This window comes from Podarcis liolepis, assembly GCF_965112155.1.
Source record: "Podarcis liolepis genome assembly, chromosome: 16".
Classification (NCBI taxonomy): domain Eukaryota; kingdom Metazoa; phylum Chordata; class Lepidosauria; order Squamata; family Lacertidae; genus Podarcis; species Podarcis liolepis.
Window position 1 is genome coordinate 21,192,785 of NC_139567.1, and position 25,004 is coordinate 21,217,788.

The 25,004-nt window shown below is 46.6% G+C and overlaps 1 protein-coding gene and 1 long non-coding RNA gene across 5 annotated transcripts in view; one reads left to right on the top strand and one right to left on the bottom strand.

The window, feature by feature from the left end:
* Window positions 1-225: 225 nt before the first annotated feature.
* Window positions 226-25,004, bottom strand: part of NECTIN1 (nectin cell adhesion molecule 1) — a 193,614-nt gene continuing 168,835 nt past the window's right edge. For 2 of the 4 annotated variants that reach the window (XM_083481067.1, XM_083481069.1), the window contains 2 exons: window positions 24,627-24,740; window positions 226-2,821 (listed from right to left, as the gene is read on the bottom strand). In XM_083481067.1, coding sequence (XP_083337193.1) covers window positions 2,600-2,821; window positions 24,627-24,740 — 336 coding nt within the window. In that variant the 3' untranslated portion in view covers window positions 226-2,599. Of the gene's footprint in view, window positions 2,822-13,042; window positions 13,107-16,712; window positions 16,826-24,626; window positions 24,741-25,004 lie in introns of those variants that run through there. The other 2 variants (XM_083481070.1, XM_083481071.1) reach the window with 2 other exon arrangements.
* Window positions 17,290-24,988, top strand: LOC310696117. The gene is made up of 3 exons (XR_014520439.1): window positions 17,290-18,068; window positions 21,743-21,951; window positions 24,916-24,988. It is a non-coding gene; the product is annotated as an uncharacterized lncRNA (long non-coding RNA).

The following is a 25,004-nucleotide window of genomic DNA, read 5'->3' on the forward strand; positions in this document are numbered from 1 at the left end:
TGTGTGTGTGTGTGTGTGTGTGTGTGTGTGGTTGGTTGCTCCACCCACTTTTGCCTCTGGCTCCACCCACCACTGGCATGTGGCCCACAGAAGATTGCCCAGATGGGTTGAAAAAGTTCTCCCACTCCCTGGGTTGAAAAAGTTCCCCCACTCCTAGTCTATGTCTCAGAGCAAGTAAAGGAATGAAGGCAGACACATACCACCAAACAAAATGCCCAGAACAACTTAATTCAGCTGGGATTTAATTTTGGGCCACATATTTAAAGTGCTAACATATTTTCATTACCCCCCCCAAAAAGGAACATTCCACGCCATGGCCAACGTAGGCCTTACTAACAACAATAAATATTACCACCAACTTTGGGTGAGGAAGTGCATCACTCCCTTTTCTTTGCTCTGCAGAGGGTCTTGAGGGGGCAGGAGGAAGCCAACAGCACCATTTGTCCTGATATTCACATTTCCTCAGATGGCTCACCTGCCTCTTGCCTTAGGCAGGAAATGACATCACAGCTCCAGGCAATGGCTCCGAACTGGAAACAGGTGGTGTCAAGGAGTCAAGAGGAGGTGCCGCCATCTTGCTTTTGGTCTCATCACCATTGGCTTCCCATTGTTTTGTTTTTAAGCTTGCAGGAAATGGCTGAGGTAGTGTGAACACAGTTTAGCTTGTGTGTCAAAGGAAGGGGGCGGTAAAGCTAAACATCAGGATGGGGGAGGGGGCACAGGGGAGAAGTGAAATCCAAAGTGAGGACCTAAAGTGCATGGGAAACAACACGGGGATCCAAAGTGCATCAAGCAATGTTAGCCTTCTTCAACCAAAGGTACAAAAATAAATGTTGGCTCAGCTAGGTTGTGACAGCCTCCATTGCACTGTTTCCCCTGGCAGATCTCTAAGTTGTGAGACCCTTAATACCATAAGGGCAGAAAATATGGCTCATAAGAGCAAATGATCACTTAGGGGTGGGTGTGCCCTTTGCCCTGATGTCCTTGTGGGTCACTGGCAGAAGGGCACACATTGCTCACCCCATAAATAGGACGAGAAGATAATCCCAACCATTGACACATCTGTTTTCATAAATGCATCAATTTCTATTTTCTTCGGCACTATCCCAGGTGCTTCATGGTTTTTCTTCTTCCTTGCGACCTACTCTTCTCCAAGACTTTGTTTCCTCCACCATCCTTTCTTCAGCACCCCCTGTCACAGGACTTCATACCATCCTATTGCATGTGAGCAAAGAGGTGAGGTGGAGATGAATGTCCTTATCTATAACACTTGGAGGATGCAGGAAAATACACATGTGGTTTCACGCCCACCCACACTTCGAATATAACTATGCATATCTATATATCTGAGAGAGATACAAATGTACAGTCCCAAACTTGGGTTGTTGCTGTGTACAAAACTGAGACAGAGAGGAGAAAAAAGGGAAAGAAAATGGAAAAAAGTCAAAGGTCTGATCCTGCATTGGCTTTCATCCTTTGTTAAAAGCAAGGAGGTTACCTGAAATCATTCATCTCCACCTGCCTGAGTTGATTTGAGAGTTCCAATCAATTTTGTGCATAGCAAAACTGGGAGGCTGTTGATTCCTGAACTAAACTTAAAAGTTATAGATGCATTTCCCCCCCTTCCTAATTCAAGGCTTTTCCTTTTGGTCTCAGGTTAAAGGAACGTGTTTCTTTAAATCCACTTTGCAAAACCAAACAGCATTCTCCTTCTGAAACCTCTGAATTGACTGCCCCCTGGGTTAAAAGGAAATAAACAGGTCGCAGGAGGGCTAAGGGACAGGGACCATTTCTTTCACATGGCTATTCACTGGAGTTTTCTTTGCAATGACCTTTGCCTCAAGCTTTCATGTCATGCTTTGTTACATTTCTGGAAACAAGACCCATGAATGAATGGGAAGGATGCAGACAGGGCTCTTAAAGTGGGAAGGTTCTTCGCGGAGTGCAACAGGTTGCATTTGGAAGGAAGACAAGAGTCCCAACCTTCAGGACAGGTGTTATAGCAAGGGGTTACGTGTATAGTTAACTTGGAAGTTTAACCATAGTGCAAAATTGTGTAAATGGAAAACAGATGGTGGACATTTGAGCAAGAGGCACATTCCATCCAGCAGAGGACAGCAGTGGAAATTCACTGATGCATGGACACACCAAGCCTGGATGGAACGGAAGCCCCAAGGGGTCAAAATTAGATGGGGTTGGGAAAGAGGAAGATGTTCCTTAACAAACAAGGCAGAGGTTACAGCACAATCCAATGCATGTCGATTCAGAAGTACATCCTGCTCTGTTCAGTGAGGTTCACTCCCTTGCAACTGTGTTTAAGACCGCAGCCTTAACCTAACAATGAAAAGTACAAATGCATTGACACTTTACAACAAAAACAGTAAAAATAAGAAACGGTGGATAGTAGCGATGGGGAGAAACCGGCACTCACACACAGACATCACACACACACACACACAACCCAGACACAATCCCCAATGGCTGGAGGGGGTGCAAGTGGGTGGGTTCAAAGGCCGTAGTTGATGTGTGATAGCTGGAAACACATGGAGATTATTTCTTTTGCCCCTCCTGTCTTCATTGCTTTTCTGCGGGGTTCTTTTTAAACATACTGTTCTTTGGGACAGATGTACGGAGCCCTGGAACCGGGAGGTGGGCAGCAAAAGGAAGCCTCAGAATGGCGGGATGAGTAGGCGTCTTCTGGGAGATATGACAAGGGACTATAGACATATGGTATTCTTGCCAGGTACTGGTCTTCACGTGAGTAACGGCAGCTTAGGTAATCACCCGCATCCGGTATCTCTGTGTGACGCTTTCCAAGGTTCTGTGGGGAAAGGGTGGGAGGAAGAGCCACAGACCGTAAAATCACAAGTTTAAACAACATTGTAATGCCTTACAGGGCACACAAGCCATTGCATTACCAAGGCTTCATTCACAGCATACGTTTAAAGCACCATGATCCTGCTTTAATCAGGCATGGTTTCCCCCAAAGAATTCTGGGAGCTGTAGTTTGTGATGAATGCTGAGAGCAGTCAGGAGGCCACCCCCCACTCCCAAGCTACAAATCACAGAGTGGTTCCTCCTTCACATGGAACTTTGGGAATTGTAGCTCTCTGCAGTGAAACAGGGGCTTCCTAGCACTCCTCAGCACCCTTAAAATACTACAGTTCCCAGGATTCATTGAGGGAAGCCATGGCTGTTTAAAGTGGCATCATAGCGCTTTAAATGTATGCTGTGAATGTGGCCTTATTCTGCCCAGCATAAGATGAGGATGGTATAAAGCAGCTTTTGCCAACCCGGTGCCTTCCAGCTGTTTGGGGACTATAGTTCCCAGCAGATGGGAGTTGCAGTCTGAAACAGCTGGAGGGTACGAGGTCAGTATAAAGAGCATCCTTCTCATTGCTTTATACGTCAGGCAGTTATGCCTTATCAATTTGTTTATTTCATGTTTAAAAGAAAGTAGGAACATTTCTATTTTCCACCCTTCCATTGTAGGAAGAACAACCCAAATCAACTCTGAGTAGCTCAGAGCATGCTAGAAATATCAGAATGGTTCTCTGGGTGTTAGGATGCACATTCAGTGTCCTTTGGTTTTGCAGAATGCATTTAGCAGCAGTATCTTAACATCCCGAATTGAGCAGATGGCCATGCGTTGAGGGAATAATAAATACACAGAAAACAAATGAGTTTCAGTCATAAATTCGAGGGGAAAGTAGTAAATCGGTAGATGGCAGAGCAGTTTTTGAGATCATCCTATGCAGAATCCACTTCCAGATTTCCCACCCCTTCCTTTCTAAACTGCCATGATGGATAAGCAAATCTGCCAGTTTTGTGATGGACAGATCTGTCAGTTTCAGTTTCGCTTGGTTCCTTCTTTTACCTATCATAAGCTCAATTTTCTGTAGCACCAGTTTACAAATTTTATTTTTAAGGCCCCATGAAAATTCATAAGCCCTTTTTGTGCACATTAGTCAGGATATATGTGCTTTTGCAAACCATTTCCCCTAATAGGATGCATCTTTATATGTTATTTTCACTAATATATACATTTCTATGCACACTTCCCCCAAATCTATGTACGTTTGCACACATCATTTCATTGGAAAACTGCACTGCATAATTTTGGAGAACTGAAAAGTTTGAAGGATGGCTGCGTTTTGGTTTGCACACTGTTTCAGTAAGTGAAAATTAAATAAGTTTGCATTTGAACTGTGAGCTGAACTAGGGTTGCCATGTTTCAAACAGTGAAAATCAGGACAGTGCTGCCAACTCCAGTATTCCGGATACGTCCGGACGTATGGCAACCCTAGCTGAACTGAATTTGTTCCAAATCCTGTTTTGCACAATAAAGCCTTAGCTTTGCTTTCAAGTGTTTTCAAGTCTATCTACCACTTAGGAGTTGCAGGATGGATGGATCCAATGAAAAAAGTCAGTGTGAGACAACCTCACATATAGTCCTTGTGTTAGCTAGTCGCTACCAAAAAAACTGCAATCAAAAGGTCCAGCGCTTGTGTGGTCAAGTTGCCAACCAATCCCAACATCATGTGCAGACACACAACTGAGATATATGCGCCCTATATTTGAAGCACTAGGATGCCACTTTAAACAGTCAGGGCTTCCTCCTGGGGACTGTAAAGGTGCTGAGAGTTGGTAGGAGGCCCCTCACAGAACTGCAGTTTACAGCGTGGTTTAACCACCAGTCCCTCTTTCCAGGGAACTCTGGGAATTGCAGTTCTGCGAGGGAAATAGGGACTCTACTAGTAACTCTCAGCACCCCTAACAAACCACAGCTCCCAGGATTCTTTGAGGGAAGCCATGGTGGCTTAAAGTGGTATGATACTCTTTAAATGCATAGTGTGGATGGGGCCTGAATGTTTATCACGCTTAAACCATTTCAAAGCCTTCTGTTTCCCGATTCAGTCACCATGATCCAGAGAACAAAAGAAGAAGAAAAAGAGTCCAACTCTGAAAAACAATTCTCAGGGGGGAAAAAAACCAAAGAAAAATCTGCCATGTCAGTTGCTCACCCCATTTTGCTGTCTCTATGGCAGGTGAGTGGCACTGAGCTCACTCCCTTCCAAACGAGGGCATGCTCCAAATGTAAGCTCAGAAAATGGATAATTTTTATATAGCCTCTCATTTGTATCAACCCTTCTGTTATCCACCTTTGTAAATTGCTCCCCAGACCTATCAAGTGCTTTGGAGACTAGGCTGTGAGAGAAATGTATAATTTAGTAGACAATTCCACCTTTTCTATGTACTAAGCAGAGTTTGGCTACGAAGCTGGAAAACACTTGACGGAATCCATTGAATAGACAGCGCTGCTATCTAGGGCAAGCAGGAGACAATGACCAGGCAAATCTGTATCAGCAGAACATGCTTGTTTGGCACATGCAAATGTCATGCTCGCCCCTCCCCTCGTTGCTATTTCGTTCCCCACAACCGAGGCAAATGAAACCGACACGAATTAGGAGAAAAGAGCAGGAGGCGTAGGAAAGGAGGAGGCAGCAACATTCCTCTAGTGCTATCAGCAATGGAGGTTTCCACCTTGGCTTTGGGAGCGAAGTTCAGGAGAAGGTGCACCACCCCTCACAAAACAGAAGTAAGAAGCATGCCTGCAAAGTCTTACGTTTCCGGGTTCCTGGCCTCCTTCTGCACATGGAACGTTCATAGGATTCCTAGCCTGTGTAGCTCATGCTATTGTTGCCCCATTCACACCCACCTGTCTCCAGCTAGCAGGGACACTGTGGCAGCTCTGCTTGGAAGGGGTTGCAGGAGAAGGCAAGCCTCACAGAGTTGCCACCAACAGATCCAAAATGGCGGAGAGCCAATGAGGAAGCTGGCAGTGGCATCTCCCACCCTGTTCCTTCCCTCTACTGATCTGGACCAGAGATGGGAGAACAAACACACTGCGATGGTGAAGAGGAACAGCAGGTCCAGGGGAGCTCTTGACAGCAGGCCTCTTTCTGGGATTAGGGCCCTCAACATATACCTAACTATGCCAAGCCTTGATGCTGACCCTGCAAGGTGGGTATTTATCTTTTATCAACTTTAGAGTTGATGGAACTAGCAAAATGTCTCAACAAGGTTTCTGGGCATCCCTGCCTGAAACTCACAGGAAGTGTTAAGTAACTTCCTGTTGTGTGGGCGTTGCATATGGCTATGGATTTTGAGGCTTTGGGTCTGTTTAGCCTGAAGAAGACTGAGAGCTGTGCACACTATTCTTTTGAATACAGGAGATCTGACCCAACAAAGTGATCTTTGGGGAGAAGAAATAAAAAATTAAAATAGTCCAGTAGCACCTTAGAGACCAACTAAGTTTGTTCTGGGTATAAGCTTTTGTGTGCATGCACACTTCTTCAGGTACCTGCACACTAAAGCTTATACCTAGAACAAACTTGTTGTTGTTGTTTAGTCGTGTCTGATTCTTCGTGACCCCATGGACCAGAGCACACCAGGCTCCATGGACAAAGACAACAGAACAAACTTAGTTGGTCTCTAAGGTGCTACTGGACTATTTTTTATTTATTTATTTCGACTGTGTCAGACCAACATGGCTACCTACCTGAATCTAGAATTTGGGGAGAAGGTTGCCTCTGGGCATGGGTTGATCTTTAACAGGAAATTGCCTTTTACCAAGTTCCTTGGGGCCATTTAGCTCAATACTGTCTACACTGACTGGCAGTAGCTCTCCAGGATTTTCGGCACGGTTCTCTTCCAGTCCTGCCTAGAGATGCTGTTGGGAGATTGAACCTGCAACCTTCTGCATGCAAACCTTCTCAAGCCTTGTCTTGGCTTCCTATCACCTTTCTAAACACTTTCCCTTTGATCTGCATTCCACTTTCCGACTCCTTTCCTCCCTCCTTCGCTCTGACCTGCTTAGAAACCCTGTCAAGGGCTTTTGTTTGGCATCAAGGTCTTTTTGGATTGTCTTTCCTTGGGAGAAAAAGCCTGAAGGCTCAGAAAGAACACAAAACAACACCTTGCAAGCCCACTTGAGATCTGCCAACCCCACCTGCTGCCAACTTCCATGCTAAATATTTCATAATGATCAGGTTTGGGGTTTTTTTGGGAGTGCGAGAGAGGAAACCACCCTTCACACACATTGAAAACAAAATGTCACTAATGATTTATTGATGGAACTGCAAAGTCAAATGGATTCATGAGGCAGGGAGCGCATTCTGGAGAACTGCCTGTTCTTGGCCGGATGTGTGAAGGTGGATGAATGAAGTCTAGACCTTGACTGGAGCAACAGGGGTAAATTAAGCACTGGGGGGGGGGAATTGGTGAGTGAAAAGGCAGGGTAGTGGGTGGAGAAGGAATGCCTTGTGCTCCTCTTATGGAGTCATCCCCTCCAGGAAAGCAATATGAAAAGAGTCAGTCTGTGTGCGGTGTTTTTTATTTTATTTTTAATGCAACAAGAAAAGCTGAATGCTGAAAACTGCAATTATGCAAATTGGACAACTTTGCAGAATGTCACCTTATTATCATTTATTCTGCATAATGTATTCCAATTTGATTAATCATGAGGAGGGACTAGGCAGGAAGCTGAAGACCTACCCGCTCCTGAGCACTTGCTGCCAGCTTCCAAGATTTTAGCAAACATTTTGCCACCACTACTTTCCCTGGCATTACAAGCTATTTGCAGCCAAAAGGCTTTGTTTTATTTTTGTTTTCAGTTTTTCGAGTTAACAACAATAGTCATCCTTTACATTTATACCCCCCATTTCGACTTCCCTCCTCTCCTTCCCTGGTTGCAAAATAAATTCATTTAATTACACTGCAACTCCCCCTTAACATCTTTTTTTTTTAAAAAAGTTCTATCTACTTTCCCCCAAAGATCACCTTTTAACTGCTTTATTTTAAATTAGTCCTGCTAATGTATTTAGTTGTTTACAATGATTCTTCAAATAATCTACACAGCTTCCCCATTCTTTAATAAAGAAAGTATCAAAAAGAAAAGGTTTTGTTTAAAGGAAAGCCTGGATTTCTCAGAAGGCTGATTTCTGCACACAATAGGTTGTAGTCCCCTAGGTCTACTCAAGGTGGACAGACTGGAAATTAATGGCCCTTGGGTAGTAATGAGTAGAAAGTTGACAACAGTGCAATATATAATTCTGTGGCCCCCCCAGCTCTTGTGGGATCACTGGCCATAGTCAGTTTATATATGAGACAGCTCTGTTTATGCCATGGTTCTGTTATAATTTCAGATACTGTTCTTCTTAAAAAGATATATTATATTTTGGTAGTTAAAGATACAAATAATTTCCCATTGGCCATGAGGATGGAGTCCTTGGCTAAGCAGAAGTTTGTCAAGTGAATTTGATTCCTTATGATTCCAGAAATCAGGTCCTGGCTGGAAGAAGCCAATTGCCGTTGGAGGCACTGGGTTGCCCAGGTCACAGGCGAGCCCCTCAATAGCTACAGTGATCATGCCTGTTATGGTAATTACATATTGATATGCAAATGAGCCCTGGGCTCTCTGGCATTTGATGGTGCTTCCAGGGTGGCCTCAGGGTGCTGAGCAAGCTGCCTGTCCAGACACAGGATAATTTTTTCATGTCAAGCTCACCATCTGCGGCCTCACACCATGAAGGTTTGTATACAGTGAAGCCTTCAGGCCCAAATATCACAGAGCTTATGGGTCTGAACACAGACCAAAGAAAGCATCCTTCACAGAGGCTCAGGTTGATTTACGAGAGGCTAAAGGACCGGGTGGCGCTGTGGGTTAAACCACAGAGCCTAGGACTTGCTGATCAGAAGGTTGGCGGTTCGAATCCCTGCGGCGGGGTGAGCTCCCGTTGCTTGGTCCCTGCTCCTGCCAACCTAGTAGTTCGAAAGCATGTCAAAGTGCAAGTAGATAAATACGTATCGCTCTGGCAGGAAGGAAAACGGCATTTCCGTGTGCTGCTCTGGTTGGCCAGAAGCAGCTTAGTCATGCTGGCCACATGACCCGGAAGCTGTACGCCGGCTCCCTCGGCCAATAAAGCGAGATGAGCGCCGCAACCCCAGAGTTGGCCACGACTGGAGCTAATGGTCAGGGGTCCCTTTACCTTTACCTTTAAAGGACCATCTCCTAGTTCCCGCCCTTCAACTTAAAATATTGGAAGATTTGGAGCCTCCAAGGCTTTTACATTTGCCTCCAGAGGTCATGTGTCTCCACGCTCAGCCAGACGTAAGAACATATTATTACCATGTCAGACAACTGTCCCACCAACTCACTATTGTCCACATGGATTGGCAGCGGCTTTTCAGAGTTCCAGGTAGGGGGCATCCCTAGTGCTACCTGGAAATGCTAGCGATTGTCCTTCTGCATGCCAAGCAGATGCTCTGCAGCTGAAGGTAGAGAGGCAAGCAAAGGAGAGTTGGTCTTAGCTCAGGCATCTGCCAGCCAGTGCCCTTTGCCGCTCCTGCCAGTCACTCCCCGAATCTCCCCGAGTCTCATTTACCTTCAGAAAAATTTGATATTAAATTAAGGGTAATGAGCTAATTAAATTTAATGGGCACCAGTGTCTCTTTTCATCCCCGTGTCTTTACCCTCACCCTCCCGCCCTTTATCTCCAAAGCGATTCCTACATAAGGCTAAATTATCTCTTTTCTATTATTATTTTAAATGGAATGTCAAAATCCCAGCATTTTTTTAACAGCCTGGCAGATTCTGGTTTAAAAGGTCTTCATTTGATGGGTTAGGAAATGCTACATGGGAAACCAAGATTCCCTCCCCACATGCTCCTATGCCTCCAAATGTGTAGTAAGCCAAAATTCCATTTCCACTATTCATGAAATTATTAAAGGTAGAAGAGCCCAGCAGCTCAGGTAGTGGCACAGGATTGGATTGCTAGTGGCCACCTGATTCCCTGACCCACAAGGATTCTGGCTCTGGTTGTTTGCATCTTGGATCAAACTGCCTGCAGTTACCTCCTTTGACCAATAGGGCAAAGAGCAGGGAATTAATAGATGCTCTAGGGTGCTCTTGGACAGTGGACAAATAAATACCATTTTCTTCCAATTTCATCTTCCATGAGTCCTCAACAAACTGAGCATTCACCCTTGGGTGTTTTAGAGTTTCTGTAACCTGTGTGGTTAGAGATGGGAAGTTCAAAGGGAAAAGGAGGCACCAGAAGCCCTCAAAGAAGCCTTGAGAGAATTCCCCCCCCTTTCTTTTTTTAATACAAAATGTGTCTCAGCTGGGAAATTTCGCTGCAATGAGATTACATTTTCAAAGTGCCATATGACTGGCTTTAGTTCTTACTTCAGAAGAACTGGGAGGGCTCCCAACTGTGGATTTTGCAGGATTACCATCCTTTCGCTGACAATAAAAATCATCCACCTCTGGAATAAAGAAACAAAAAATATGAGACCTCCCAAGGCGGATTGGGCGGGGGGAGAGGGACGCTCATCTCATCTGTTTCACGAGGAACAAATTCCCAGCTCAGAGGGAGAAATGCCAAGAATGGGGGGAGGGTAAGTGATGAGAGGGGGGAGGAAAACATCTCAAGACTGTTGCTGTAGTTATTGATATGTAATCGGGAGAGGGGTGTCATTTGGGAACAAAAAATAAGAGCTGTTTTGGGGGGGCTGTGTTTGAAGTTGAAAATCCAAAGAGTTCCCCCCAACTCATTAAAGTGTGGCATCATCTAGGGCAGCCTTTCTCAACCTGTGGGTCCCCAGATGTTGTTGAACTACAACTCCCATCACCCCTAGCTAGCAAGGCCAGAGCTCAGAGATGATGTGGGGACCCACAGGTTGAGAACCGCTAATTTAGGGGGAAGATCTGCTGCACAAATCTCACTGAATCTTCCCACAGAAATGCCCCTATGGGTCAGATCGGTCTATCTTTTCCTCTGCTCACCAGGCCTGGTGCTAGTAAATGCCACCATGCCAATGCTTCACTGCCCCTCTGCACACACACACCATGGTGGTTTCATTGGCACCCTAGAAATGTAGAGTTGGAAGGGGCCCAAGGGGTCATCGAGACCAGACCCCTGCAATGCAGGAACAACAGCTAAATGATCCCTGGCAGATGGCCACCCAATCTCTGTTTAAAAACTTCCAACAAAGGAGGGTTGACCACCTTTCGAGGTAGTCCATTCCATTGTTGAACAGATCTCACCATCCGAAAGTTCTTCCTAATATTTAGTCAGAATCTCTCTCCCTGTATTTTCAATCCCTTGGTTTGTGTCCTACCTTCTGGAGCTGAAGAAAAAACAAGCTTGCTCCATCATTCATGTGACAGCCCTTCAGATATTTGAAGATGATTTTCGTATCACCTCTTTTCTCTTCTCTTTTCCAAGCTAACCATACTCAACACCCTCAACCATCCCACATAAGGCTTGGTTTCCAGACTCTTCACCATCTTGATCTCCCTCCTGTACACACGTTCGGCTTGTTAATACCCTTCTTAAGCTGTGGTGCCCATAAATGGATACAGTAATACAGGTGGGGTCTGACCAAGACAGAATAGAGAGGTACTATTCCTTCCATTGATCTGGGCACTATACCTCGGTTAATACAGTCTATAATTGCATTACTTTTTTCTGCTGCGGCACCACACTGTTGACTCATTGTAGTCTGCTAAGACCCCTATATGTTTTTTCACATTACGAAAATAGGCATGAAATCCAGGAGGTGAAACTATCTGTCAGCTTCCTCTTCCTCAGTCTGAGTTTTGCCCTGTATAACTCAGCAGAGAGGAGGAGGATGGGTCAAATCTAGAATTGGTTGGCTCTGCCTGTCACCTCCTATTTGGGCTCCCCACCAGTCCCACCAACCACCCATTTCCTTTCCACCACAGTGTCTCAGGCACTGGGTGAATTCAGTGAACTGCAGAGTGGAAATGGCAACCACCAGCAGAGAATGCCATTGTATTTGGCAGCTGCCATTTTGTTTTCACCACAGTGCCTTAGGGCTTATCCACACATACCAGGCATAGGCCTGCTTTGTGTCCAAGCTTTGTGTCCAAGCACTATTTTTTTTATCCACCAGAGCTTTCCTCATAAAAACCCCCTGTTTGGGGCTCAATCAAAGCACATGGCAATTCAGGTTTTCTGCAGACTGCTGTTTGCTCTGATTCAGCTTTAAAGAGCAGGGTTTTGTATGGAAAGCTCTGGAACAGAAAAAAAGGGGTGCTCAGACATGGAGTTTTAAAGTCTAAGCCATGCCTGGAAAGAGTGGAGGAAAGGTAAATTAGGATAAGCCCTGAGATGGACATAGTCTGGGACATTTCAAAGAGCAGACAATAGGCTATGTCCCACTTTGGACTGAGAAAAAGAGAGCTTGGTTCTAGCTCTTGGACGGTGGCTTTTATCCAGCACAGGTAACAGGAAAAACTATTGAATGCATAATTAGCAGAACTCACTTCCACTAGATGTGGGTTGGCTGCTGGCTTAGATGGCTTTAAAATGGGATTGGCCGTGTTCATGAGTGATAGATATATCAGCAGCTGTTTGCTTATTTATCACATATATATAGCAGCTACTTCCTGCAAAGGCGTCTAAGCTGTTGGCTATGACAACTCAATGGAACCTTCCGATTATACCCAGGTTAGTCATATTCGAAGCTGACATTAATAGACGAAGTTGACATTATTAGACATGGCTAATGTAGGTCCATTCATTGCAACTGATCCACTCTGAAAAGAAGAAGCTAGCTGGAGACAACCCTTCCATCGTTGAAGATAGTTTGCCACTGAACTAAATGCTACTTCCTCAGGCTATTGCCTTCATGTTCTGGTTGTGAATATCCCAGAGGCATCTATCAGCCCACTGTTATGAAGCAGGATGCAAGGCCAGATGGGCCTTTGATGGGTCCAGCAAGGCTCTTCTTAGGATATAACCATCTAGGTATTTGCCAAACCCTACAACACCAGCATTTCCCAATTCGGTGCTCTCCAGAGTTTGTTGGATTACAATTCCAAGTAGGCCACGGCCAATGGCCAGAGAGGACAAAAGTTGTAGTCCAACAACATTCAGAGGTGCCATCATGGGGAAGGCTGTCTTAGGAGCTCCTCCCCCCCCCCAGTTCCCCAAATCCATCAGGAAAGGGCAAAAGAGAAGAAAACTTACTGTCCACTCTCGCTTGTTACATCTACGAAGACCTTGATCCTCATTCTGAACGCAGGACCCGAGTGAGACACCATAAAACAGAGAGGTTACTTTTGCCGCTCTTTGGCTAGGCTAGAACTAGTGCGTTCCTTACCTACTGCTGTTGCTTTCTCTACGGCAATCACAGAAGGCTCTACAGGGCTAGTGGCATGGCAGGGAGACAAAGGGAGCAGCAAGAACAGAGGGAGGCCCACCCAGCTCTATTGACACTCCACCTCCACTCCCGCCTTTCTGGCCTTGTTCACAGAAGGGTCCTGTAACCCCAAATGCTCCTCTTCCAACCTTTCGAGAAAATACCTGGAAGCAGTCTCCCCAAAGCCTTCATCATAAGTTGCTTGGCACAAACCTTTGCCAGACTTGATGCTGGAAAGAGGTCTCTTGTGCAGTTTCCCAGGCTGATGTGGCCATGGAGCAGGGATAAAAGGCATCTTGGTCAATATCAAAGTCCTGCCACCAGACTGAAAGCAGACCTTTATGAGCAGCAATGAGCTAAAGAGATTGGCACATGAGGGACTGGTCAGTTTCAGTCTCTTGTTTTCCCCCAGTCTAAATTCAGTCTGCCACATTTGCTAACCATTTTGAGATTTTCTTTTTCTTTTCTTTTAAAAAGAAACTCACAAAGATTCACCAGCATTTTAGTGGACACTTCTCCTAATGTATACATTTCCACTAATATGCTGCATTTCTGTATCAATATTTTTTGCTAATATATGCACTTTCATGCACACTATTCCCTATTATATGCAGTTTTCTACACATTTGGGGGTTGGAGAAGTGCGTTGTCAAATTCAAAGTGTGAATTTCAAAACAGCTGCATTTCCACCTGTGTACTGTTTCGGGACATGCAAATAAGGTAAGTTTGCATCTAAATTGGGGTGTGGTGTGTGTGTGTGTGTGTGTGTGTGTGTGTGTGTGTGTGTGTGATCTATCCAGTGGCTCAGATTGTTACCTCCCTTCCCCCAGGTCAAATTTGACAGGTGGGTGGTGCCATGTACCTGTCAATCACCACAAGGCCTGAAAATCCCCCAAGCCCTTGCAATGATCTTTGCAAGATCCGACAGCATTTATAAGCTAATTCAAAGAAGAATTATTATTTTCTCTTAATCTCTTCCAGGGCAGCAGCTGCACCTGTCTTTAGGGGAATCAATAAGCAGTGTGCAAAGAGCTGTACCCTCTGCACCCCCCAGATCACAGAGAAGCTGCTGACCATGTATCACAATGCCCATCATCCAGTGCTTTCAAACCCCATCTCACTTACTCTCCCTCTGCTTCGGTGTCTTTGCTCTCAACCTCACTCAGTATGACTTGCCACTTGCAACTATACTCTGTTGCAAACTTGTGCCCCCATATCTGGCAAATTCTGGTCAATCACAGCATTGATGCAAAGTTCACAGCTGTGGAGAGCCAATGCAAAAATAAATAAATAAATTACAGCCCCCAAAACAAACACTTCCGTGCCTTTTGCTACAGGGGCTGATTTCCTGAGCCTCTGCCTGTCTTGCAGTATTTCATCTTAGGTTTCCCTCACTGTTACAATGCAAAGCTGAACACCTCTGGGCTAAATTAGAGGTGATGTGTACTGTTTGGTGATTTGCACATCTGTCTGGGTCTGGCTCCAGGTTTTAGGGAGCCTGGTCCAATGGTCCGTTGGTGGGCCATGCTTACTTGGAGGTGAGCAGCAGTGGTTTGAGCTGCACCAGATAGCTTTGTCTAGCCACCATTTTGATTCCCCCTATTACCCCCAATGGCCTGCTATTCTATGGTGTTCTGAAAAGTTAACATGGCAGCTAGACCCAGCCAAGTGTGCCCGTGCAGAAAAAGAGATATCTTATAGGACATTCACTGCAGACATTTGGCAGCAGGCCCTGATGAATTGCTGGAGCCCTGGCTACTGCCCTAGCATGCCAGAGGCTGACAGCAGCCTTGTGTCTGTCCAATTCAGATATAAGAAGTAGGATACATTTTATATTTCAAGAAGGGGTACTTGAGTGAGTGAATAGATCTGAAACCTCCACACTCCTTTAGTCTTATCTCCCTGCCCTCCATACCACATTTCACTAGGTTTTACACATAAGTGGCACCAGGCTTTGCAACTTTCCCCTCTCTTGACAGGATTCCTGTGTCCTTAACAGCTGCCTGGCTGACAAAAATTCAACAAGGGAAAGGTATTCTCTGCCTGGACCATGTCCATACCCATAGCAATTTCTTTCACAATGACAAGGCAGTGGTCCAAATGATGGAAGTGGACTCAGTGGACTTTGTGATGGAGCAGAGCCTGGACCCTGGACAGAACTCAGGGCACTGGCTCAGAGTTCAACCACAACAGTTTCAGGACCATGGACAACAACCCTGCATATGATTGTAGGCAGGAACAAGTTGCCTCAGCACTGGTCTGCTGCAACCACCACAGATTTAGTCAGATTAATGCTCCACCTTTTGCGCCCTTTGGTGGAGTAATTGGCTCTTTCTAGGTGGCAAGGCTTTGGGTGGTGGAAACTTGGTCCATGGATACTCTGCAGGGCTTTCTTGATCCTCTGTTGTCCATTCTTCAAAGTTTCTAGGCTATGGGATGCTAAACTGTGGTCCTTCAGATGCTGTTGGACATCAACTTTCATCATCCCGACCATTGGCCATGGCAGTTGGCACTGAGTTGGCCAGCTAAATCCCACTTCTCAACACTGTGAGCCTCTCCAGAATCTCTTGCTGTGTGCTCTTGGGTTGGCCTATTAGGACAGACCCTGAAGAAGTGGTGGCTTTTATCTGCACACACCTTTCTTCTTTGTGTTTGGTTTTGCAACTTCTTGACTTTCCAACCACCTTAGATAACTGTACAGCCTGGAATCCTGAACTTCAGAAGCCTCTCTAACCTCTCTCAATGCAGCTTTTTGCTGGATTCCTTCTCACCCATCTCCCTTGAGTATCCTTTTGCTCTGCTCAGATCCCAGAGCTGGCAGAACTGGCTGAGGACAGAGGGAATGCTCTTGGCTCTAATCTCTCATGTGACCTCCCCCAACACAAGTACTCCTTTTCTCCCCATCTCACAATCAACCTCACCCTAGGCAATCACCAGACCAATTTCAAGTGGTGAGCCAAGTACTTTCTTCTCTGCCTCACCCATCCACTTAGAAAACTTCAAAACCCTCCTCTCACTCTCCCCCCAAAGAATACAGAAGCCCTGTCTCCAGAGGAAAGCTCCTGCCCACCCTCCTGTCCTTCCCTCCCCTCTGCCGTACAAAGCAAAAGAGGGAGGCAGGCCATGCTGCCACGAGCTACATGCACAAAGCGCAAGGCAAAAAGCTGGGTTCAGCTCTTGTTCTCTTTCAACAGGCAACACCAAAGGGGGAAACCATCCATTGCAAGGAGAGGAGCATGCAGGTCCATGGCAAGGAGAAAGAGGGGAGGGGGAAAGATAGGATGCAAAGGGGAGTGGGGAAGCCATTCCACAAAAGGGGGGGAGGAGGAAAGAGACAGACATGAAGCCAGAAGTCAACCAAGAGAGGAAGGACGGAAAAAAACGGTGCTTTGCTTTTGTGTACCTTGAGGCCAGAATCTGAGGGGGGAAAGGCCTACAGTGTCATGCGCTAGCATAAGTTAGCCTGGATGGTTGCGTACTCGACAAGGTCTCCGCCAGCATGGATCGAAGTCCTGGGGCTGGGTGACGTCGCCAGAGCGGAGGTGTCCAACTCTGCGTATTGGACGTCGGAGTCCTTGCTGTTGCCAGAGTTCTGGAGACGAGAGAGCAGTGAGGCATGGAGACGTGGAAGAGGGTGGTGGCGGCGGTGGAGGACAGGAAGGGAACAAGGTGACGACATCGGAGGAAAGTGTGTTGTGTGAGGAAGAGACACAAAGGCAGAGAGGCATGGAGGGGAGAGAGAGAGAAAGATGCACGCACACAAATGCACATGGACGAAAACACATAACCAATGGGATCGTGCCAAGAAAGAAACAGGAAGGAAGGAAGGAAGGAAGAAACAGAGGTATGGGGTGGGTCATGTGTGGGGCAGGAAGACAAAGTGAGGCAGAAAATAAAGAATGACAGTGGGGAAGAGATAAAAAAAGGTTTAAAATGAACAGTAAAAAAAAACGGCATCGTACATCGCATTGAGGACCTGAATGCTTGCCTGCTCCATATTAACAATTGTATAGCGTATTTGAATTTGCTGTCCTTACTGGTTTCTTCCCTGCAACAACAACCCTTCAGAGTCAGCTGCTATGATTCGAGACCACCATCAGGAGAACCGTATAGTAGCAGGGCCTTAGCTAGGGGGTGGCAAAGTGGGTCGCCGCCAGGGGCGCAGGTGAGAGGGGGGCACAAAATTGAAGTCGGTGCTTTTCCTGAAACTGGTGCCCCTGTGCTGCAGGAGGCTCTGGGCTGCAGGAGGAGAGGCGGAAAGAAGAGTTAATTTGTCTGTGGCTAGGGGGCGCAATCTGGATGGTTCTGCCAGGGGCGCAAGATCACCTAGCTACAGCTCTATATATCAGATGTCCTCTGCCAGATTTCAAGTGGGGAGGGAGATCACCTTTAAATGCCCCACCTTATATTTATACTGGGGGCTGCTCATGGGCACCAATGTGCCCAACAGTATCCTCTATGGTGCCTGCAAAAGGACCTCTCTCTCATTCTGCTCTTTCAGATGTGGCAGCCATTTTGTATCAAGCCGCACATTCCATCGCAGCAGCCATTTTAGCAGCTGCCACACACAGCACTTTTGAAAACCCCAAAGGCGCTCGCTGGCCTTCAAAGGTGGACCCTACAGAGAAGAACTACAGCTCCCAGAACCCCCCTGGAAAGATGGGAGGAATCTTGAACCAGTGTAAACCTGTGGTGTGGAATATACTCAAAGACCTGGGCCCCCAGATCCGAGACCAGCCTTTTCTGTATTGTCTCTCTTTGGACACCCGTGACATCAAACACGCCATTCTAAAGCCATGAAAACATGGCAGCATCCTGAATCTGCGCTTGACCAGGTGGTTTTTATTATTATTTTTAACACAGGAAGGGTTATTTTACACAGGAAGGGACTGTTATTTTACACAGGAAGGGACTGTTAGCAGAGGACCCTTTTCCTCTCCAACTTTAAGGACTGGGAAATTAACAGTTGAAGCAGCATTGTTGATACAGCCAAGTCTTCAGATTGGGGTGGGGAGTCTCTTAATGAACCTCCCCATTATTACCCCCCCAAAAGCCCCAATAATGATCTCTCAGCTTTTTCCCACCACATGAGGCACTGCCTTGTCACAGATATTATGCAAAAGGTGCTTCATTCCAAGGCACCTCCCACCCCTTCTGAAATGGTTCGCAGCCATTTACCAGCTGTGGGGAAGCCACTCAAAGAGGTTTATGGCTCCATAACAAGCACTTTAGAGCCTGTTGTTACAAGGGCTGATTTCCTGAGTAATTGCCTCTGACTGCCTCAGAGTACCATATCCCGGACTTGGCTCTCTGTTAACATGGCAGACACTCGGATGCCTTTGCTGATGAGAGATTAAATAGCACACTGCTGTCCATCTTCCCATCTTCCCCATCGCCATATATTTCTTAGTCCCCGAGAGGAAGAAATTCAACAGGGGAAGATTTCCCCCACGTATATGTGCAGCAGTGGTCCAAAACTGTACCTGTTGAGTTTTCCTCACGTCAAGAAGCTGTTTTTAAGGCACCACTGTGGTGAACCAGAAGAAAAGCACCAGAGTTTGGAAACCCTGCTTGTGACAGGTAATGTGCACAGCAGCCATTTTCTGCCAGGACGTCTACATGGGGCTGTGGTCAACTCTGAATTTGGCAAGTAAGAGGCTCTCGATGGCTGGATTGTAGGTGTTTCCTGGGTCCACTTTGGATTGTGCTGCTTCTTTTAAATAAAAGGTGGGGGGGAAAGGTCTGTAGCTCCCACCCCCTTTACTGTCCTTTAAACCTCCACTTGGTAAGGATTCAACAGCAATCCATCCTGGGCACACAGCTCTTGCCAGGATTACATTTAGTTTGGCTCTGTGAGATTACAAAACGCTCACATCTTCAGCTCCTTTCTCTTCTGGCTACCTGCAGATCTTCAACATACAAGTAGATAAAAAGACATCACCCACTGACATCAGCACTAGGAGCCTCAAGAGGAGGAAAAAATTGTATGGGAGGGGGCAGCGCTTTTTTCTAGAAAAATAGGCGCTGGTACTCACCATGAAGTTGCTACAGTAAGTGCCACACTTTTCAACAACAAAAAGAGTACCTTTGAGTACCCCCTGGAGGAAGAGCACGGGGGGGGGGATAGAGAAGGACAGACCATAATAACCTGCCACCCTGAAGCAGCTCAGAAAGAAAATATATCGCTGAGCATGCCCAGGGTCTGAGGACTGACTTGCAAGGACCTGTCTCTGCAAGAGAACCAGATTCATCATCCATCTTCTTTCTCTAATCAGAATGAGAGAGTTTGGGGGCAGGGTCTGGAATGACAAATTAGAATTGGGTGCAATGGAAATTTGCAACTAGTCCCTGCAACCACCCTGATTCTGGAAGAACATAAACATTGGACAAAAATGTCAGTTTCGGTCCCTCCCTGTTTCCTGTTCTCCTAATCTTAAAATTAGTTATGGCCACTTCTGCACAAGTTTGTGATATTATTTTTTTTAAAAGCACTATTTCTGTGGAAAATCTGTCTCCATTTTTGTGTGCATTTCACTCTAATATACACAGTTCCATACTGGTGTATCATACACATTTTTCTAAAGCAATTTTCTCCAATGTACAGCATTTTTGTACATTCTTTTCCATAACCTACATTCTTTTTCTGTATGCATTTTTTAAAATGGAAAGCTATATCACAATATAGGGAGAAGGACAGATGTCAAAGGACAGCTGAGTTTGGGTTCCCTGAGCAAATTTCCTTCCCAGTCTTACAGAAGAATGCCACCTATCCTCTGGGCTCAGAATTCCAGAACCTCTCCATTCATTATAATTTTCTTCCCCCTGATCAGAGTTTTAAGATTAGATCATTGCTCATTTCTACCATGGAAGCTCCATCTCTTTCCTCCTGCCATCCCACTTATTCTTCTTCCCCTGATACTCTTTCTAGGTTCCCCTCTCTCTACCACTTCCCCTCCCTATTTTGTCCCCACCTCCAACCTCCAAACCTAAACAAGTTTCCAGCTCTGCACCACCATCAACCAAAGGGACAGGTGTGCATTCACACATTCTTGGACTAAATCAAATTGAAATGAGGCGGCACTGCAGTAGTCATTTTTGGGAAAGTGAAGGGCGTCCCTTCCTTAGCATTACTTCCACACTGTTTCCAGTCCTCAGGGAACTTCATGTATGATCAGCCATCCCTACAACTCTCTCCCTCTCTCTGGAGGATGTGGGGTAGCACAAAGAGAAGAGCCCACTCATTGCTTCCTCTCATGCTGAGTTCATATATTGCCAAGCAAAATGTTGCTGCTCGGCTTCCCTGCCCCTGGGTAGAGAAGTGGAATGGCAATATTTTGCAGAATGCCTGCCCAGTGGCGGAAGTCGTGGTGGGCCATGGGGGTTGGGGGCAGGAAGCAACAATTCCATTTTACTTCATGTGGCAAAATGGGATGGGCCTTCCCTGAATCAGTTGCAAAGAAGATGTTTTCAGAATGTTTTAAACTGTTTTTAGAAATTTATTTTGATGTGTTTGCCACTCTGGTCTCCCAAGGAAGGAAAGGCGTGATATAGTTTTAAGAAATAAACTACAGTACCACAAACGGTCCAGTTGCAATCATTTAATGAGCTAGGGCCATACCGCTAAATATATGATAAGGCAAGGTGGGCAGGGGGAGATAATTTATGAAAACTTGTTTGGGATGGCCTTGTTCAGAATATGATGCCCACAATCCTCCAACTGATTTTACACAGGCCGTACCAGAGACCAGGTGGAAAGACTGACCCCAATTGCAATGGAACACAATCAGAGAAAACCAATTTACAGTTGACCTCTTTGTGCTGATTGCGGTGATGCGGTTGACCCAGTTCCATTCTGAGGCTTGTTGTACCTCGGTCAGTCAAGGAGTGTAGCCTTTGGGCTTGTTTTCAGTGCTTGGATTTAAACTGATACAACAAGGGCCTGCAACAAAATATTGCAGCAAAGAGTGCTCCTGTTTAGTTCCCGCCAGCCAGCCAGCCAGCCAGCCATACCCTCTCCCAGGTTACTCCATTCCCTGCTTCATTGATTTCCAATTCCCTAAGCCCTAGCAATCAGTCAACACTCCTCACCAACTGAGCATGCTCAGTCCTCACTGGGCCCTTTGGGGGTTATCCTCCTCTTACGCTTCCCCTCCCCTCCCCACTTCTACAAAATTTGAGCTCTCCCCCCCATGTCTGCTGATTCCTCCCTCTTGCAGATGGCATGTTGAATGTGCATTTTGTGCACCCCCCAAAAGAAATGCCTCTTCCCAAGACTTTGGGAGTTATAGTGGACAAAACTGGCTTAAGCAGACCAAGGATCTGATCTGTTCAAAGATCAGCATCTTGAGTTGCTAGTGCTGCCATGGACTTTTATTCCATTTGGCAACAGCCATCATTATGTCCCAGGAGATATGGGGAGGTGGCGGCACTGCCTGTATCACCGCATAATGTGCAGGCACCTGTTGCCTCCATACTAATGCTGCCATTGTGCTTTATCTGCTTTTCTCAGAGTCCCTGGCCTGACTCTGGAACCGCCCTGCCTGGCAGGGACTAGGGAGGCCACATGCCTCTGGGACTGTTCTGCCAACTCAGAGGACCTGCTGATTTAGGAGTCTGCTAGGAAAGGAGCCAGCTGGCAAAATGACCACAACATCAAACAGCAACCGGCATTAATGTCCAGGGTCATCAGCCCAAGCAGGGCAGACACAAGGCACAGAAGTGAGTCCAATTTCAGAATCTGAGGGTGGTGCAGGAAGCTCAGGCTATGTTCACACCACACAGTGCCTGTGATACGACTTTAATGGCTTTCTCCTGACGAATTCTTGGAACTGTAGTTTTCTAAAGGTGCTGAGAGTTACCAGGTGACCCCTATTCTCCCCCCAGAGCTAAAATTCTCAGACTGGTATAACAATCGATCCCTCTTTCCAGGGAGTTCTGGGAACTGTAGCTCCGTGAGATGAATATGGGGTGTCCTAACAAGCAGGGAGCTGCCACGCTAAACGATCGATTTATTACAACTGCGGAATAGATATTATGTGGCACTTGCAACAGTGCCAAATCTGCAGATTGAAGCGGTTGAGTGGGTATCTGTGGGGTAAAGCAATACTGCAAGTAAACTGGTCCCCAGCCAGTTTCTGTATGAAATATCATAAAGGTAGAGAAAGTGCAGTAAAGGACAAGGAAAGTTATTTGAGACTTTTACGTTTAGCCAAAAAAGATGAGGTAGGGAAGACAGGATGGAGGTTTCTAAAATTATCGTCAGTAAGAAAAGAATCAATAGCAATAAAAGAAGACTCACAACACTAGAACTCAGGGTCATCCCATGAATCTGATGGGCAGCAGGTTGGGACTGACAAAACAAAGCGATTCTTCACCAAGGTGCAGGTAGCTTACAGAACTCACTGCCACATGATGCAGTGCTGGCTGCGAGCTGAGATGGCTTTACAGAGGATGACCCAAATGAATACAGGAGGAGTGATTTGTCAGAGGCTGATAGCTGGAATGATGGTACAGAAGCTCCAGGGTCAGAAGCAGTGCACCCGCAAATAAGAAACATTAGCGTTGAAACAATATAGAGAATGATAATCTTGCTCGCTTCCCAGTGGAATCTGGTTGGTGAAGCCGGGAAGCAGGTTGCAAGTGGGCCGTTGGTCTGACCCAGCAGGACTCTTTAAAGCCCAGCTCTTTGCTCTCCTCATTTACCAAGTCACATGATGATCTGCATGGTGCACACTGTTGTTTGGGATGTGAATCGGTGCCCTCCCTGCACCATTTGAAGCTTGTTGTCTAGGGCAGGGGTAGCCCATGTGCCACCTTGAAGACTCCAACTCCCATCAGCCCCTGCCACCATGTCCAATGATGGGGGGAGTTGCGTTCTAATAATGTCTGGAGGGCACCACATTGGCTACCCTCTGATCTGTGGCTCTGGATCACCTGCAAAGCAGCCAGAATGACACAGTTTGGGGTGAACCGTCACCTCCATCACCTTCCTCAAGGGGCCCACCTGGGCTGGTCTCGGGCTTTGAATGTGCAGCTTTGGGAAGCACAGAGCAGCGGTCTCCCTTACATATGGGTCTTGCGAGCCCATCATAGGCTAGGGAGAAAAAGCTACCTTCCCCCTCCTGTTCTGTATTCCTCTCCCTCCTCCAAAGTGGCCTCTCGCCTGCCTCTCCACTCAACTCGCTTCGCCTTCGGTGACCCCCCACTAATCTCCCTGCTGTCGCTCCTGCTTTGCATTTACCGTCTTCCTGCCTGCAGCTGAAGCAGATTCATACAATACAAGGGCTTTCAGGGGAAAAAAGTGCTGTCCTCATTTAGCAGTCAAGCACCAGCATGCTCTGCTGGCAGATCACCCATCTGCCATGGCATCCGCCTGCCCTCCCTCTCTCTCCATGCTCTGTGTGGACGTCTTCCCAGTCTTGGGCATGCTGGCTGGTGGGAAGCCCTATGCTTCGCCACAGGCAAAGCTCCCCCTTGGGAACCTGCACACAGGCCCCCTGAATCATTCTTGCTGGCCTCCTCAATGGTCTGAGTCCTGCAAGAGGGATGAAACCAGAGCCAACAGCAAAGAGCAGCAGCCGTTGACTCTGGACCTGCCCTCTCCCCCTTTCTCATCTGGTCCCACGGCATAGCCCAGCATCCCAAAGGGGCTACTGCTCTCCTTTCATATTGCACCACCACCATTTTCTCCCAATCTGATACCCAGGCAATCCACCCAGGACCTGAAATGGTTTGCAATTCCCATCTCACAGAGTTGGAGAAGTGCTCGCAGGATGTACCACAACAGCCATTGCTTGCTATGAGTGACAGGCTTAAGATCATACAAAGAAACACCTGTGGTTTTTTGCTTCTCACCCAGAAAAGGAATCATGATGCAGCAAGGGGTTCTTGATGGGAAGTTACCTTTTGGGGATGAGTGGGTGGGAGAGACCTAATAGCTGAGGGAGTCAGACTGGACCACCAGCTGACTACCAGGGTGCTTAAGCTGTATGTCAGGAATGGGGCACCAGTTGCCCTCCAATTGCTTTTGGACTCCAACTCCCATCAGCCCCAGCCAACATGGTCAATGGTCAGGGTCTATGGGAGTTGGGAGTCCAGCATCCAGTTCCCTATCTCTGATATATGAAGCAGCATTCCACACTGCATACAAAAAAATATTTAGATGAGACATTTCCTTCTGAGAGCAAGGAAGACCTCCTCTTGAATCAGGAATGGAGACATCTATGGCACACCAGATGTTGTCAGACTCCAACTCCCATCAGCCCCAATCAGTATGACCAATGGTCAAGGAGAATGGGTGTTGTTGTCCAGCTGTGCCTGGAGGAATGGAGGATCCCCATCCCTGATCCATGGAAAGGTCCAGATTGTGGACAGGCAGTGGCCCTCATCCTTACCATCATGTCGGAGTGAGGGGTTGGCTCGGTGGCTGCCATGTCATAGTAGGGGGGTTGTGGTGGCAACTTCTGGATCTCTTCCTCTGGCTCCTTCATGTTGTCCAAGTGCACGACCTGTGGTTGGTGGGGTGAGTAAAGTTCAAGAGGGCAGATTAGCAACTATTCACAAATATTATCAGTACACCATCCATATTATTTGCCTATTAGAATTACCTTCTCTCCCTCTCTCCCCAATTCCCTTTCCCCCTTAATTCTATTTCATTCCACCCCTTTTTCTTTTCCTTGCCAGATTTGCAAACTGAATTACAGTATCCCTTGAAGGAACTATGGAAATTGCTACCTCACCACATCCTACCTCACCATCCTACCTCATCACAC